Genomic DNA, 17,102 nt, shown 5'->3' with positions numbered 1-17,102 from the left:
TATGCCAGGTTCTGCTTTATATGCTTAGGAAACCATGAAAACAAGATAGCTTAGATCTCATTCATTTTGGAGCTTCCACTAGGCATTTGATTCATGTGCAACCAGCTTGTAAAATGCTGGTCATACACAAGTTTTGGGCTCTGCCCTCAAGCAGAGGGGCATGGAGAAGATTATGAGACAGATGATGATAGTAATAAGATGATGCATTGAAATCAGTGCAAATCCGTTTCATCTCCATCCCAACCTCACCTTTCCACTGCATCATTGAGTTTGGTGTTCCATTTAGGAGGTCCTGGATGTGAATTCACCCTCTGTTTGAAATAATAATGGCCCTCTTCTCGTAGGGTGGTGTTCTCAATGACCCCAGCAGACATAAATATCCTGCAGGAGCGTCCATTCTAACAGGGAGATCGAGACAATAAACATAAACACAGGATATAATGTAGCATATAATTGGAAAGTGATGACTGCTATGGGAGAAAAAAATAGAGCATGGAAAAGGGATTGGGAGTGCAGAGGGCACAGTAGTGGATTTGATATTTTAAAAAGAGTGAGAAAGCGACTACTAGAAAGATTTGGATTCTCATTTCAGGTCACCATTCAGAAAAGCTAAGTTTGCTGTATAGTAAGGCTCAGGAGATCTGATCCTGACTGTAGAAACCTCTGATTATAGAATCTTGGATTGTATCTCCCACTTCATCCTTCTAGACCATCCTATAAGATCTATAAGATTCCATCTGGGAAATCCCTACGAGTTCTTGGGAAGAAGAAAGATTGTTGGTTGGAATAAAAACAGGGTTGAATGAGTTCCAGAAAGCCGGTTTCTCAAACTTGTGGACAACAATCTGCAGAAGAAGACAACTTCAAAAAACCAACTAGAAGCAACATGCAGAGATGAGAGGGGCTTCCTCAGGAAAGAAGGCAGCTGGTCCACAGCAGAAAAATCTTGAACCACCTCTCCCAGGAATATGGAGGGTCACTCTGCAGAGAACGTCCTCACTTCAGGATCCATGAGGAAGACCAGAAAGAACAAACAGAGGACTCCTGGAAACAGATATGGGGGCAGTACCAGCAAAGCACCTTAGAACCCAAGAAAGGAAAGAGCCTGGGCAGACCTCACTGTTGAAAGCGAGGACACATTTAAGAACATAATGGAAGTTAAAGTGAAGATGCCTGAAGAAACGAAACCATGGCTTGTTAGGGACTGGGACTTAGTTACCAAGCAGAAGTAGCTGTTTTAACTCCCCGCTAAGCAAAATGTAGGTGCAATTCTAAAGGAGTATGCAAATTGCAAAAAAATCACAGGGAAACGTCAATAATAAGGCATAGGCAGTTAATGAAGTTGTGGCAAGAATAAAAGAATATTTCGACGTGATGTTACACACTCAGCTGCTCTACAAATTTGAGAGGCCCTAGTATGCGGAAATCCTCTTGGCTCACCCCAATGCTCCTGTGTCCCAGGTTTAAGGAGCACACACCTACTGAGGTTATTTGTAACAATTGGAGATATGTTGGCCTATACATCCCTTGACGAGAAGAGCCTTGCATTATTGTTGGGCTATTTGCATGATTTCCTAAAATATCTGGCAAAGAATTCTGCATCCCTGTTTACTGGCGGTGATGACAAAGTAGCTTCTGCTAAGTACTACCACAAAGCCCTGTGCTAGTCTATAGACCACTCACTGTTATTTGCCTGAGATCTGGAAACACTTTTTGATCTTAGTCTTTTTCTTGTAAAATTGATGTTCTTTAACATTGTTAATGTATAACAGGGCTTAAGTTTCAGTTTGTTTTCTGTTCTGTTTTAAACAGAAAATAAAAGGAGTGTAAGTTCCTTTTCTCATTTCAAAGTTGCTACCAGGTATGCAGTAATTGGAACAAAGAAGAAACATTCAGCAGAACACTTTATTGCCTAGTTGACAACACTGCTTGAATGCTGGTGGTTGTACCCCTTTGACACTACACAATTTTCTAATATGTGTTAATGCTACATGACAAAATGCCCTGACTCCTAGTGCCAAAGGTTCAATTTAATGTATATACCCAAAAACTCATGCATTTTTTTTTTTATGGTGCTTGAAGTAAAACAGCCCATCCTCTGCAAATCCATCTATGTTGTTCCTTAGGATCAACAATATGTGATCGGCTTGAGCCTAGGAGTTCAAGGCTGCAATGAGCTATGATCCCACCACTGCACTCCATATATATTCTATCTTTGCTCAAATTGTTGAAGGATAGTGGTTTGTCTCATGGTTTTTGTATTTGAGTCTAATGCACATTGTAACATGATAGAGGCAATGCATTATTGTGTAAGCCACAGTTTTCTAGAAAAGTTGATATTACATTTCCTATTACAAATTCCTTTCATCTGAGATTTTGGTGCACCCATCACCCGAGCAGTGTGCACTGTACCCAATGTGTGGTCCTTGATCCCTGTGCGCATAGCTGTGTGAGTGAAGCGTGTAGGTGTTTGGGAGCATGAGTGTGTGTGAATATATGAGTGTGTGAATACAAATTACAAATATAATAGGAATTACATTTCAGATCTTAAAATTTATTTCTAAATTTCAAAGCAAAAAAAGAAAGAAAAAAAGAAAAAAGAAACAATAAGAAAGTGCCTTTGGAGGAAAGACCTAAAGGTGAGGAAGTAAGACATGTGTGGGCTTGTAGGGGAAGAGTTCTCAACAGAGGGGAAGGCCAGAGAGGGCCAGACCAGCAAGGAAAACAGAGAGACCAAGTAGGCCAGTGGTTGGAGTGGTCAGAGATAGCCATGGTGGGATCATGGAGAGCCTTTTGTTCTTGATTTGACCTGATCAGATTTCTGTTTCACAAGGATCCTTCTGGCTGCTCTGTTGAGAACAGATTGTAGAGGCAAGTACAGGAAGAATGAACCCAGTCATCACTATGCAGTGGTGATGGGTTGGACCCCTGTGATAGTGGTTGGAGTGTTGACAAGTGGTCAGTTTCCAGTTGCATCTGAAGATAAAGCCATCAGGACTTCATGATGGGTTAAATGTACAGGATTAGAGAAAGCAAGAGAGGAGTCACAGAAGATTAAAAGGATTTGGGCAAGAGTCACCAGAAGATGGAGGTGCCAACAACAGAGACCTGCGGATAATGCAGAAACCTGGAACTCCTGTACCTTCTCTTCTAGTTTCCAGGGCATCTTCCTGCAAGTGCATAAAACTGAAGGTAGAGGAACAAAGCTGATATGGTCCTATTTGGTGACTGTAGGAGAGACTGACCACTAAGACAATTTCATCCCTCGAGACCTCAGTTTCCCTAGTTATAACATGAGATAGGTCAGTTACATAAGGACAGAATTCCTTTCTCGCTGTTAAATTCAAGAACCTAGATCTGCAATCAATTCTCCAATCTTTCAAGCCTTCTTTTTGATACTTTTTTTTTCCTTGGGAAAACATCTCAATAATGAAATCCAATCTTTAAAAATGTTCCTTTTGGTTTTAAACAAAATTATATTGTGATTGGCTTGAGCCTAGGAGTTCAAGGCTGCAGTGAGCTATGATCCCACCACTGCACTCCATATATATGTATGTGTGTATATATATATGCTGTCTCTATATATGCACTATATATATAGTGATCAAAATATTTGATCAAAATATCAAAAAATGTTTTTAATAAGTCAGCTTCTCTAAAATAAAAATAAGCATGTGTTGCAATTGTTTACACAATACTTTGTTCCAGGTAGGTACATGACTAATCGGGAAACATATCTCCTATGTCATATTTAATCAGAAATTGTGCTCACAAGGTTAAATTACAGCATTCATTTTGTGCCACTGTGAAAATACTCCCTTCCATTTTAACAGGACTAAAAATGCTCCCAAAGCTGCCTAAAAGAATATTCAGCTCCTAAAGGTTCTTGCTGCATTTTTATTTCCCTTGGTAACAGCACTTTTGATAACACTGGTAGAAGAAAAGAAGTCACAGTAAAGGATGAAGATGGAGTATCTGATACTATAATACTAGCCAGATGCTAGAGGAGAATGTAATACAGGCTGAGTATTCAAAATTTGCAACTTTTTGAGCATCAACATGATATCACAAGTGGAAAATTCCACATACAAGTACTTAAAACATACTGCTTCATGCAAAAAATTATTTAAAATATTGTATAAAAAACCTTTAGGCTATGTACACTGAATAAGCTGTGTATGAAATATAAATGAATGTTGTGTTTAGACTTGGGTCCCCTTCCAAGGTATCTCATTATATACATGCAAATATTCCAAAACCATAAAAAATCCAAAATCTTTGGAAACATCTGGTCCCCAGCATTTCTGATAAAGGATACCCAATCTGTATAAATTATACACAATTTAATTAATTTATTTTATATATATACTTTTTTTTTAGATGAAGTTTCACTCTGTGGCCCAGGCTGAAGTGCAATGGTGCAATCTCGGCTCACTGCAACCTCCACCTCTCAGGTTGAAGAAGCCTCCTGTCTCAGCCTCCCAAGTAGCTGGGGCTACAGGCGTGTACCACCATGCTGGCTAATTTTTGTATTTTTAGCCTAATATAATTTTGGCCTAATTTAATTTAAATCCAGAAATAATCCCTTAAACTTTGTAGCTCACAAACACATCCTCCTTCTTTCCTCACAACATTCCATCAGACTCAGGGAACGTCATCACACATCAACATCATCATAGTTTGTATACTGAGTGCTAAATATGTGCAAGGCATTGTTCCAAGAGATATCATGACTTAACTCATTTAATGCTCACAACCATCCTGTGAGAAGTGGGTCATTATTATTTCCATGGTCAGAGAGAAGGTGGATTCACATCCAGGACCTCCTAAATCCAATCCCAAGCTCAGTGGTGCAGTGAAAGAGTGAGGTTGGGTTGGAGATGAAATGGATTGCACTGATTTCAATGCATCGTCTTATTACCATCATTGTCTCATAATCTCCATGCCCCTCTGCTTGAGGAGAGAGGCGCCAAAACTTGTGTATGACTGGCATTTTGCAAGCTGGTTACACATTAATAAAAGGCCCTGTGGAAGTTCCAAAACGAATGAGATCTAAGCTATCTTGTTCTCATGGTTTCCCAAGCCCAGGTGGAGCCTGGCATACCATAGGCACACTATGGATGCTCCCTGAGTTCATAAACATAAAGATGATCCACAGGTGAGTAAGCAATACTGGCGGCAGGTGAAAGGGAGGACATCGAGGCAATACTCCCAGAGCCCCTCCTACTTAGCGTGTCCAGGCTTCTATGTGGGGAGACAGCGCACTTCCGAGACACTCCTGCCCACTCCTTTCTGGCTTGCTGAGTGACGCCAGTTTCAAGCCTCAGCCCACGCCAGGCTCCAATACCAGCAGAGCGGGTCTGCGCCCACTGCGCACCTCACCGAGAGGAAGGCGTGCCTAGCTGGGAGGCGGGGCTCGAGAGGCCAGGCACACGCAGACACACTCATACTCTCACTACGCACGTTCTCACACTCTCATTCACACCCCACTCACCCTGTGCACACCCCCAGTTTCTCGTATTCCTCACAGTCACACATTCACACACTCATATATTCACACACACCCATGCTCCCAAACACCTACACGCTTCACTCACACAGCTACGCGCACAGGGATCAAGGACCACACATTGGGTACAGTGCACACTGGTCGAGTGATGGGTGCACCAAAATCTCAGAAATCACTACTAAAGAACTTATCCATGTAACCTAACACCACCTGTTCCCCCAAAAAACTATTGAAATAATTTTAAAATAAAAAAAGAAAATCTCATTCCCTGCCCTCATTCTAATTCATTTTTCACCTCTTCACACGCCATCACGCCCACGTACCTTAATCTCATTCTCGACAGCACACTCATGCTCGCGCTCATGCACACTCGCCCCCACCTCTCCTTCGCTCTTTACACGCGCTTGCGTGCAGACACACTCAAGGACACCCTACCCAGTTACACTCACGCATGCGCACAGACTCTCACGCGAATTCGGCCGCCTCACTCGCGCATGTGCATCCGTCGCGGAGCGTATGCTGTGCCTGGTGTGGGCGCCGGTGTTCGGTGTTTGGTGGCCTTTGCGGATGGGGTTGTTTTGAGGCTGTAGGGTCAGTGCGATCGCTTAGATTTCCTTGGTTTCCCAGTGAGAAATAAGTTAGCCAGGAAGAGAGAGTGGCGGAGACCCAGGGAGACCGAGACTGGAGGAAGGGAGTAGGTTGCGTTTCTAGAGCCATGGGAGCAAGAGCACCGGGTAGAGCTGTCGCTCAGAGAGCGCCTCGCGCAGCCCTGGAACCTGTTTGTTTACCCTCTTCCTCGGAGCGGCTTCTCCAGCCTCTCATTTCTTCTGCCTCCCTTGGCCTTGCCCAGGTGTGGGACCGGGGCAAGTGAGGACTGACTTACGACCGTCCCTGGCCGCGCAGCACCGGGTTCCCGCGCCCTGTCCCTATGCCCCGGGGACACAGCTCAGGAGGCTGAAAAAGGGACTCAGCGTTAGAAACTATGGTTGGAATTCTCCCTCTGCCACTTGCTATGTGACCTTGGCCAGGTTACCGTGTTTCAGAGCCTCTGTTTCCTATCTGAAATAAGGAATCATTCATTCAACAAATATTAATTGCCATCCTAATATATGTTACCTCTGGGCTGGACGTTTGGCATACACTGGTGAATACATAAAACAGACCCAGTTTCTGCCCAGGAGCAGTTTGCAGTCAACAAGCACATGGATTGATTATGATGAGGGCTTTTGAATTAAATAATAAAATACTGCTTTCATCCACTCCGAATGTTTTTCAGCGGTTACTGTGCTCTGGGCACAGTTGAATAAAAACAATCATGTTCCCTGTCCTCATTCTAATTTCAGTCCGTGCCCTTTCTGTCATATGGGCCATATTGGATTGGCCATCAGAACCTTTAATATATAGGAAAACCACACTAACTAACAAATGGACAGCCAACAAATAAGGAAGTAATAAAAGCACCTACCTCACAGGGTTGCTGTGAGAAAGAAAGGAGGCATTAAAGTCTTAACCCACTGCCAGGCATAGAGCAGGTGTTCAATAAATGCTAGGTGTTATTAGGTGGTTAGTATTGCTTAGTGCCTACGACGCTCTGCCATCACTAGCTGTGTGACCTTGGTTTAGTCTTTGAACTTCAATAGTTCAAATAGGGTTCTCCGCAAACATAATTCGGAGAAAATAATGGCGTTTTATCTGGGAGGGCTGTTGTACGGATTAAATGAGGTCAAGCAGGCAAGGCTCTTGGTTCAGGAACTGCCACATAGAGCTCGGAAAAAATATAGCTACGAGTATTGTCATATACTCGAATGGCGACTGTTTTCCTCCTATGCAAAGCAGGTCGGTGTGCAGCAAAGCTGGGAGGTTTCTACGATCATAAGAACGTTTTGAAATTTAGAGCGCAGTCCCAAGTGGGGCGGCCAGGAAGCCAGAGCCTTTGACGCGGGCAAGGAGTGGCGAGGTTCCCCTAGCAGGCCAGGTTAATGTAGCTGCTGAACGCAAGTATGTCCAGAAACCAAAGGCTAGAAAAATCCCACACTGGGCGCCTTCAGAGTGTGAGCGCCAGGCTGTGGAGGAGCCTTAGAGAGCAACACCCAGCCCGGAAAAGGTGCCGGGGGACGGACAGATGATTGTGCAGCGGTTTCTTGGCTCCTGGTTGCCAAGCCCAGGGACTCTGATACCTAATTTACAAGGTTCAAGAGCCCATGGAGCTGCAGGTCCCTGATAATAATAAAACCAGCAAGAGAAGCCACGAGCCTTACCAGGCACCAGGCCCGGTGTTAGGCAGTCCTTAATTCCTCACAAAAAACTCGAAGACGACGGCATTTTCTCTATTTTACAGATGCAGAAACTGAAATTCTTTCTCCACTTTCCTTGGTCTCCTTTCAGTTTTTGCAATTAACCAAGAGAAACTCTCCGAGGCTCCCTTGAGCACCCTTCGGTGGCCCGGAACGCATTCCCCATCCCTCTTTCCCAGGCCAACACCCATACATCTTGTAGATCTCCGTTTAAATGTCACTTCAAGCTTCGGTTTTATCATCACCCAGAGCCCCTTGAGCTTTTCTTTCATATTCACACGGCCTTTTAACTCACCAGCTCCGAGTTAATTTGTTGATTTGCTTAACCTGGAAACTCCCCGGGTGCGGGTCTTGTGCTACTGAATTCCCTGGCGCGCAGCCTGGGGTATATAGTAGGCGCTCAATATACACTTTCCAACTATCAGATGACCAGATAAAGCTCAAAGAAGTTAAATTGCTCTCTTCAGATTCCATGATAGGAGGGCGTAGGGGGTAGGATTTATCGTTTATTTCTCAACTACATCAGAACCGCATGCAGAATTCTGGTTGTCTCGTGTCTCTCCCTCCACCTCCACCCCACCGTGTTCCAGCCTCACATCATTAAATCGAAATCTCTTAGGTAATCAGTATTTCTATAAAGCTCTCCAAGTGATTTTTGTAGATAACCAAGATCAAAAACCAGAAGGGCGGAACTCCTAAAAATTATAAAGGATGGCTCTTATTTTAGTGACTTTCTTGTTGTTAAGTCTTTGTTCCCATAACTAAGCAGCTATTTTGGCTCCAAGCTTTTAGAAAACTTAGACCAAGGGAAGTGGGGAATTGGTATGCATGTGAATAATTCAACCCTTCTCTTACACACTCCCTGCCTCCCGCGCCTGCCCTCCAATACAAAAACCACATCTCTGAATAGGGTAGTAAAAAATAGTAAGTGCCCGGAGAACTGGAGAGGGCGGGAGGGAGGTGAAGCATTTGCTTCAATTATCCGGATAATTGTTCCCCACCTCAGGTCATTGTTACTAAAATAAAACAATATTCTATTGGATACTGTCTTGGCCTTTTCAGGCCTGCTCCCTGCAGTGTCTAGCACACGCTGGGCACAGAGTAGGCACTCAATAAATTTTATTCTGATGACGGAGGAGAGCTCTGAGGGTGGGAGAGGGATGCCTTGTTCAGCTTGAGGATTTGGGGGTGGGCGAATATTAATTAAAGTGACGTGGGGAGCAGAGGGGCTGTGTGGCAGGCATTAAGCGCCATCAACACTTTTTCCGACTGGGTTGTTCCTGAAATTCTAAGCCAAACCCCTCACTTATTTCTCAGAAGACCTCTCCTACCACCCCCCACCCCGCCCCTTCTTCTCAGGGCCGAATTGAACTCTTGCAACTGTGGTGAGCACAAAGACGAATTCAGGTTTTTCTCAAAAGCCCATCCGTTCTGAATAAACACCAGGGAGAAGCAAGATTATTTTTGGTGGTGCATGAGCACAGGGCCCACAGCCTGCCCTCCCTCTAGAAAGGCTTCCCTGGCCTTGCATTAAAACTAACAATATTGGGGCAGCTGAAGGAATAGCCTGGCTCCTGAGCCCCCCATCACTCAAGCAGTGCAAGAATGTGGGGACTAGCTCTCAACTGCCCTCTTTCATCTTGACCCACAGCTTTTCAAGAGGAGCTTGAGTTCTCTATGAGTGTGTATTTGCTAATTGCAGCCGGGGCTTTAATGAGATTCTTTTAACTCCCCCAAGCTCGTTTGCAGGTTATAGCCTTATCTGGGGACCCACGTTTTCCACCCTGGCTACACGTCCTGTGAACAATTGCCTCTCCAGAGCCTGAAAGGAGAGCGAGCGCCCCATTTCTGCTGAATACACGTCTCAGTTCATCCAAGGCTGGCGGGCTTTTGATGGCCACAATGCAAGTTACGCCCAAAGAGTGTCTCTTTGGTCAGATCCACAACGCTTGGCTTCACGTTTGCAAGTTAAACGGGCAGAAACCGGGCTGAAACTCCCACGCCAGACGCCGGGGACATTTCCCTCCGCCCTGCTCAGAGCAGAACTGAGGAATGGGCCTGGGTGAGGGGAGGAAAGAAAGGAGGGGTAGTTGTGAGGGGAGGGTGGGGGAGAAAAGAGTCCTCATTCTCAACAGCCATCTAGAAGACGAAAGGGGGGGGCATTTTCTCTGGCATTCCTTATTTTTATTTTTTCCATTTTGCTTTGTTGGCAGCTTTACCCAAACAAAAAATAAAATAAAATGAGAGCATTTTCTCCTTGTCTTCACCTAGGTAGCTGCTTTCCTCCAGCCCCTGAAAATGTGACTCCTTCATAAAATCAAAATTTATGATTATTCAAATGTTGGGGACTGTGAAAAGAGAGGAAGAAAGAGAGAAAATTAATATTGCAGCTGTTCTTCTGATTAATGAGAGATAATTGCTCATGAAAAGTCACCCCTGTGGCATTTTGTTGTCTCCTGGATCTTTGTTCTTTTCCACTATTATTGAGGACTTTCTTGAAGACTAAGCGGTTCTTTTCAATTTTTGGGTATTCAGAAAGGGTTGCCTGGTTACAGAGAATGGGGAAATCTCGGGCTATATCGGGTAAGATGTGCCACAGACAGCAATATCACAATGCCACTCGGAGAAAAGGATGGATACAAGTTAACGATGCACTTTCAATAAAACATTCATAGACTTGTTCACGCTTTGATAATGACCTCATTAAAGGGAGCTGGGGGCAAGTAAGTCCTGTCTCCTGTTTGTGTTCTGCTAACAAAACCCAGCTTTGAGATCATTCATCGCTTTGGAAACTAATATGAAATCAATGTAAGAGGAGCAAATAAATCCGAGGCAGCCCCGCCAACTCCCCGGCTGTCCCGCCCTGCCTGCAGCCTCCATTTGGAGCTGGAGAACCATGTGGGCAAATGCTGAAACTAAGAGAAAAAAGGACTGGGGATGAAAGGGAGGGGGGATTTTGGAGGACACAGAGGGAGGGGCAAAGTGGGAGTTACAGCCTGAAAAAAACAGCTAAGCACTGGAACGGGTCAGAACTCTGGGGCCTGTTGAATAAGCAACGCTAAGTCCCTGCCCTTTACTTTCCCTGACTTTGCCCATGAAAGGAAACAGGAAGAAAGAGAAGTGAGACAGGAGTGTGGGGTTCAGGTCAGGTGCCATTGCAGAGCTGGGAAGAAGTACTGGAGACCTTTTGAAAGCTAGAACTAAGAATTCAAATCTCAAGGTTGGGCTGAAAGGAAACTGCTCACCCAGGCTCAAGTTGGAGAATCCAGAGACAAGAAGGCCATGCCTCTGCTGTTCTTTCTAGAACAGCTTTGATTTTTTTTTCTAAGTTGAGGGTAAGAGTGGAGAGCCCTGGCCAGAAGGAAGTACAAAGAACAATTTTGTTACCATTGCATATGTGACACTGTCTTGCACTCAAGGAAGACAAAACCACCCTCTATCATCCCGAGCAAGAGGGAGATAATAAAAAGATTTCCTCCCTCCTTTAAAAGAACTAATTTTCTCCTTGAATTATGAAAGTAATGGCTTAGGTAACAGCCTGTACTCTGTACCCAACTGCTTAATACCAAATAAATCCTTCCACGTGGCTCCCGGAGTCGTGGCAATTAGAGCTCATTATAGGCTCATAAGAGCTCTCATTTCGGGGATTACTTAATGGACGATGAAATTTTATCAGACAGAATCACTGAGAAATAAAATTGTATGGCAGCTCAGGCACCATGGGCACACGCCAATGGTCTGTCTGCTCCCTCTCAGGAAAAGAAAGCTGAACTTGGGATCTCCTGCTGGTTCAGGGCACTGCACTCTGGGGAACGGTAGGGCTGGGCAGGGCCAGTGGATGGATGGGTGGGGGGCAGTGCTGCCCTGGGGGCATGGAGGGTAGGCTTCCTTTGAGGAGGGGATAGGCAAGTAGGGCCAGATGGGGGCTGGACTCAGAAAAGGAGGAGGGAGAGAGACTGGCAGACACTGAGTTCCAAAGAGAACTAGAGAAATGAGTCAGAGTGGACAGAGACTATGCAAGAAATAGGATTCCAGTATACTTGCTCTTGGTGGGCTGAAGCAATTAACCAAGTACCCTAAGGGGCAAGTTTTTCAGACATGGTCTTGCTTTCAGCCTTAGCCTGGTCTGAAACCACTGCTCCCCTTGAAGCCCTTAGGAAACCCCATGAGCCCCTCACATTTTTCAAAATTCCTTGGCACTGAAAAATGAAAGTTTCCATAGTAAGACACAAATTGAATAAGATGAACAAGCCTCTTCCATAGTTAAGATTCTCTAAAGTAAAATGGTCTGCACAAGGATGCGATTTCTAGGACTTTAGCAAAGGAGCTCTTCCTCTGAGCACACCCCAAACCACTGGGAACTTTGTCACTCAAATCATCAGCCCAAAACAGACCATGGAAAACCTGGTACCTAACCCAGAGGAAGAAAAGAGAAAAAGCTATTATTCTTAAAGAATATCTATATCTATATCTATATATGCATATATAGTTGCAAAGTGAATAGGGGAAATCGAGTCATCTATTTGGACAGTTTAGGACTGTAAAAAATATCCTGCTATTCAGCAGGGTACTTTTTTTTTTTATTGCCAGTCTCCATCAGTGGGCTCCAAGCCTTCTTCCTGGGGCTGAAATGATTTCAGGGATTGCCTAGATCCTCCAGTCATGAACAAGGGTGGGCTGGGGTGAGCCTGAGTGTCTGCAAACCTTGTGGTACAAAAGTAGTTACAGCTGAGCTGCCCCCTGTTAAGCCCTGAGACTCCTTAATTGTTGTCACAAGATGTTGGATTAGCACATTTCTGGAATAGCTGTCTGTTTACACTCCAGAGACCCACCGTCCACTAACCGCTTTCTAATTGAATTCTAATCACATTCAAATAGCTCAATAACCAGCCTCAGCTGCAATTCATAAAACTTTAATTGCCATCCATAAATCCTGGGCTCCCCAGAGCGGGGCATCCCTACAACCCAATTACACTTCTCTAACAGGCAAGAGAGACCATCACAGAGATGGAGAGGGGAAGACAGAGGATGGAAAGATAGAGCCGTGCCTCTTGCTAGCGCTCTCCTGGATTTGGGCACCTTGTTCTCTCAGGTGGAGGGAGTCCTGTCTCTAAGTTTCTTAGCACCATCATGAACTGAGGATTGAAGTTAACTGTTCTGGAAAAAGGATCAGACTAGCTACTGCCCAACCTCATGGCCCCAACCAGATTTTCTGCAGGGGGAAAGGAAGAGAGAAAATGGCCACCTCTGCCGCCTTGCCTTCTCTAAAGATTAATAGTCCCAATAGCTTGGCAGCCACCCCTTCTTGGGTAGTGAGGGGTGCGCAAAACTTCCATGGACCAGAGAGATTTCCCTTACAAAGCCTCTTCTGCCAATCAGAGGCAAGATTCCCTGGGTGGCTGGATTCTCTTCATCCTTTTTAGGTTCTTAGGATGCAGAGGAAAGAGTGCTTCCTGGTTAGCCTTGCTAAGTTGCCCAAGATTGGTAAAAATGAGGGGACAGGAAATCCTCAGACCCAGAGCGAAGGCCTATCTAATCCCTGCTCCGTCTTTAGGAGGGCTTGATGTTTGGGGTCCTCTCTCCAAAATCTTCAGGATGGAGTTTGTAGGGCTGCCCTGGAATGCCATGGTGTTGACTATTTGGAGAAAGAAAAGGGTGACTCTTCCACATCTCTCTCTCTCTCTCTCTCTCTCTCTCTCTCTCTCTCTCTCTCTGCGGAAGTGTGAGGCGCCGATCAGAAAGGGAAACAAGGAAGGGTCGTTGGTCTGAGTGGCCCCAGGAGGGCCCCAAGTACAAAGCCACTTTAGACCTTGTCCAACATCAGCATGAAAAGCTTGACGGCTTCTTAGCTGGGAGGCCTCACTGTTCTGCGCCGGACTGTCCTGAACTAACCACTTGAATGACCTCTGCCAAGTCCAAAAGCTGTGGACAGGGGTAGGTGTAACCGTGGCCAGAGCTGCGCTCAGGGACTGGAAGACTGTCAGTCCGCCGCCCGCACAATCCTGCTCCAAACCGCAGGCCTCACACTTCACCGCGCCGCAGCTACCCCTACCACAGAGGAGCTGGGAACACCGAGCATTCCTATTAAAAAGGCCTCCAAGTCCCCACCTGGTACGCTCTGCGGCGGGGCGTGGGTAAGAGTTGGGCTGGGGCCAGGGTAGCGAGAGGGGGTGGGATGGAGGATGCAGCGCTGTGATTTCTCGGTAAAGCGTGGAGAAAGAGGGGGAGGAGGCCGGCCTCCCCGGGAAATTAACAAAACCTACACTTTGCAAAGTCTCCCCCATCCCCCTCCCCCGAGTTCTTCCCCGCCGCGCGCCCGCCCCCCCTCGCGGCTTCTGTTGTGACTCGGGCAGCCTATCCCGAGGGTGGGGAGCTGCCGAGGAGCCTGAGCGGAGCGGTACTCCGCAGCATCACGTGCCAGGGTGGGGGGCTATAAAATACTCGAGCCGGGGCGCCAGGCGGGGGACGTGAGGACCAACCCTCTCCGGGGACCCCTTTGTTCCCAGCCCAGACGCCAACACTTCTGCGTCCCCAAGGGCTTCACTGCCCTTGTGTGCGCGGCTTCCAGGGCAGAGCTTAGAACACTAGAGGAGAGGGGTCGCCGCGACCGGCCGGGGCTTCCAGGCACCAACCCCTCTCGACATGTCGCGCTCCTTCTATGTCGACTCGCTCATCATCAAGGACTCCTCACGGCCTGCGCCCTCGCTGCCCGAACCTCACCCCGGGCCGGATTTCTTCATCCCTCTTGGCATGCCGTCCCCGTTGGTGATGTCCGTGTCCGGCCCCGGCTGCCCGTCCCGCAAGAGCGGCGCGTTCTGCGTGTGCCCTCTCTGCGTCACTTCGCACCTGCACTCCTCTCGGGGGTCTGTGGGCGCCGGCAGCGGGAGTGCAGGGGCCGGGGTTACCGCGGCCGGAGGCAGTGGGGTGGCGGGGGCCGCAGGGGCACTGCCTCTGCTTAAGAGCCAGTTCTCTTCGGCTCCCGGGGACGCGCAATTTTGCCCGCGGGTGAACCATGCGCACCATCACCACCACCAGCCGCAGCACCACCATCACCACCATCAGCCCCAGCAGCCTGGCTCGGCCGCGGCGGCGGCAGCAGCAGCAGCGGCGGCAGCCGCCGCGGCGGCCTTGGGGCACCCGCAACACCACGCACCTGTCTGCGCCGCCACCACCTACAACGTGGCGGACCCGCGGAGATTCCACTGCCTCACCATGGGTAGGGCGGGGTCTTGGGGCACCTGCGCTCCACGCCTTTCGCGCTCCTGGGGCAAACTTTCCACCTCCAGTGGAGGAAGTGGGAGCCCAGGGACAGGGTGAAGAGGGAGGAGGGGCTTTTAGTGTAACTGTAGAGTCGGCCACAGAGGTTCCACGAAGGTGGAAGTTTGTTTGCCAGCTTCTCCACTCAGCCTGGTCCATTTTACTCCTAGTACTAGGTGCTCGAGTATTGCCTTATTAGTATTGGGGCCTTAGGGACTTCGAATGTCACCCCGGAAAAACCGGAGGTTAACTGCTTGGGCTTTGGGGGTGGGTGTATTTGAACCTGTGTGGCATCCCCGCTTCAGGGCTGGCTAAAGCTTTTTTACGTTTTTGGCCAAGTCTACGCTCTTCTCCGCTAGGCTCAGAGAGACGATCAGATAGTGCAAGCCCCTATCCCTCTTTAATCCTGTGACTTCGCGTCCTGTGCATCGAAGACCTTTATTTGCTTTGCACGTCTCTCTTCTTCCCCGCTAAGCAACCACGTGCCTTGAAATGGGAAAGAGATACAGATGTTCGGCTGGGATTCCCTGAATGGGTCCCTGAAATGTGTCCTGGTTAGCAGGTGGGGTGGGAGCGCCTTGCCCGAGCCTTACCTCTCCACCCTCTCTTCGCCCGTCCGCAGGAGGCTCTGACGCCAGCCAGGTACCCAACGGCAAGAGGATGAGGACGGCGTTCACTAGCACGCAGCTCCTGGAGCTGGAGAGAGAATTCTCTTCCAACATGTACCTGTCTCGACTCCGGAGGATCGAAATCGCCACTTACCTGAACCTGTCGGAGAAGCAGGTGAAAATCTGGTTTCAGAACCGCCGAGTGAAGCACAAGAAGGAGGGGAAGGGCACGCAGAGGAGCAGTCACGCGGGCTGCAAGTGCGTCGGGAGCCAGGTGCACTATGCGCGCTCCGAGGATGAGGACTCCCTGTCGCCGGCCTCTGCCAACGATGACAAGGAGATTTCCCCCTTATGAGGGAGAGCCTCCTCCCTCACATCCCCCGCTCCTAGCAGACCAGGCAACGCCAAGCTTGGGGCACCCAGGGGCCCAAATCCTTGCTCATTGCAGTGGTCCCATCTGGAGAAGAAACAAACCTAGATGTTCTGGAATGGACAAGCTGGGCCTGACCCTTCGCGTCTCCTTCTTAACCTGTTTATCTGGGGCTCCAATTCGAAGTTATAGATTGTTTTATAAAAATGTAAATAACTTATAATCAACTCATCTCATCATATAACAGAGGAAAAACAGGGTTTGTTTAAGTTTAACACTGTATGGGGTTTTTGAAAGCGCATGTCATTTCCCCATCCCTACTCTCTTTCAGAACCCGATAAGAACACAGGGTTTATTGATTATTTTCTGTTGTCGTTTTCAAACAAAAACATCCAAGTTGAAAATAATTTAGAAAATTAGACCCTCTACGTCTTGCTTTCTGAAATTTCACCTGAGGAGAATTTAAAATCTAAGTCACTGGAAGTCCCTTTGTATGTGAATAGTTTTATATAAAATTTATATTTATATTTATTTAAATAAATGAAACAAAAACCAGAATTTTAAATTTGTGGTGTTTGCTCTCCCTATCTTCTCCTCCCCCTCCTCCAATGTCTAGAGAAAGGCATGTATGGGGAAAAGCTATCTGAGGACTTCAAGGAAAATGTTGAGTAAGAACTTGGTAATGTGGGTATTTTGACTGTGGGAGTTTGTGGCTCAATAGGTTTTCTATGTAACAGAAACTCTTTCCAAAGAGACACCTTTAGTCATGATGGCATCTACCAGGTAGTGCCTCTCCATCCTGAAAATAGGCAACCTCCTCACAGTTGATGGGACAAATCATTCCATTTAGAATGGCACTGACAGTTAATGACAGGTAAGCGTTTACTTAGCAAGGAAAGGTGAAAATCCCCCATCTAGTATTTGTTTTCCTTCTTTCTACTTCCTCATTTCTCTCAGTATGAAAACTTGAATTATGTGAAGGAATTTGTAGAGTCAGAATAGTTTTAGGAAGAAAACAATCCATCAAACAGGTCAGAAGCAAACAGTGGAAACTTAAAAACGAT

The 17,102-nt window shown here is 46.9% G+C and overlaps 1 protein-coding gene and 1 pseudogene across 1 annotated transcript; both read left to right on the top strand.

Moving 5' to 3' along the window:
* The first annotated feature begins 734 nt into the window (after positions 1–734).
* On the top strand, positions 735–1,938 carry LOC117085612 (annotated as a pseudogene).
* Positions 1,939–14,131: 12,193 nt separating this feature from the next.
* GSX2 (GS homeobox 2) lies at positions 14,132–16,596 on the top strand. The gene is made up of 2 exons (XM_033214688.1): positions 14,132–15,019; positions 15,683–16,596. Exons 1-2 carry the CDS (start codon positions 14,446–14,448, stop codon positions 16,021–16,023), a joined length of 915 nt encoding a protein of 304 aa, XP_033070579.1. The 5' UTR covers positions 14,132–14,445; the 3' UTR covers positions 16,024–16,596.
* Positions 16,597–17,102: the final 506 nt, after the last annotated feature.

The sequence above is a fragment of the Trachypithecus francoisi genome, unplaced genomic scaffold, assembly GCF_009764315.1.
Source record: "Trachypithecus francoisi isolate TF-2019V2 unplaced genomic scaffold, Tfra_2.0 Lachesis_group1, whole genome shotgun sequence".
Taxonomy (NCBI): domain Eukaryota; kingdom Metazoa; phylum Chordata; class Mammalia; order Primates; family Cercopithecidae; genus Trachypithecus; species Trachypithecus francoisi.
Note: the sequence above shows the minus strand (reverse complement) of the source record. Positions and strands in the feature narration are given on the sequence as shown.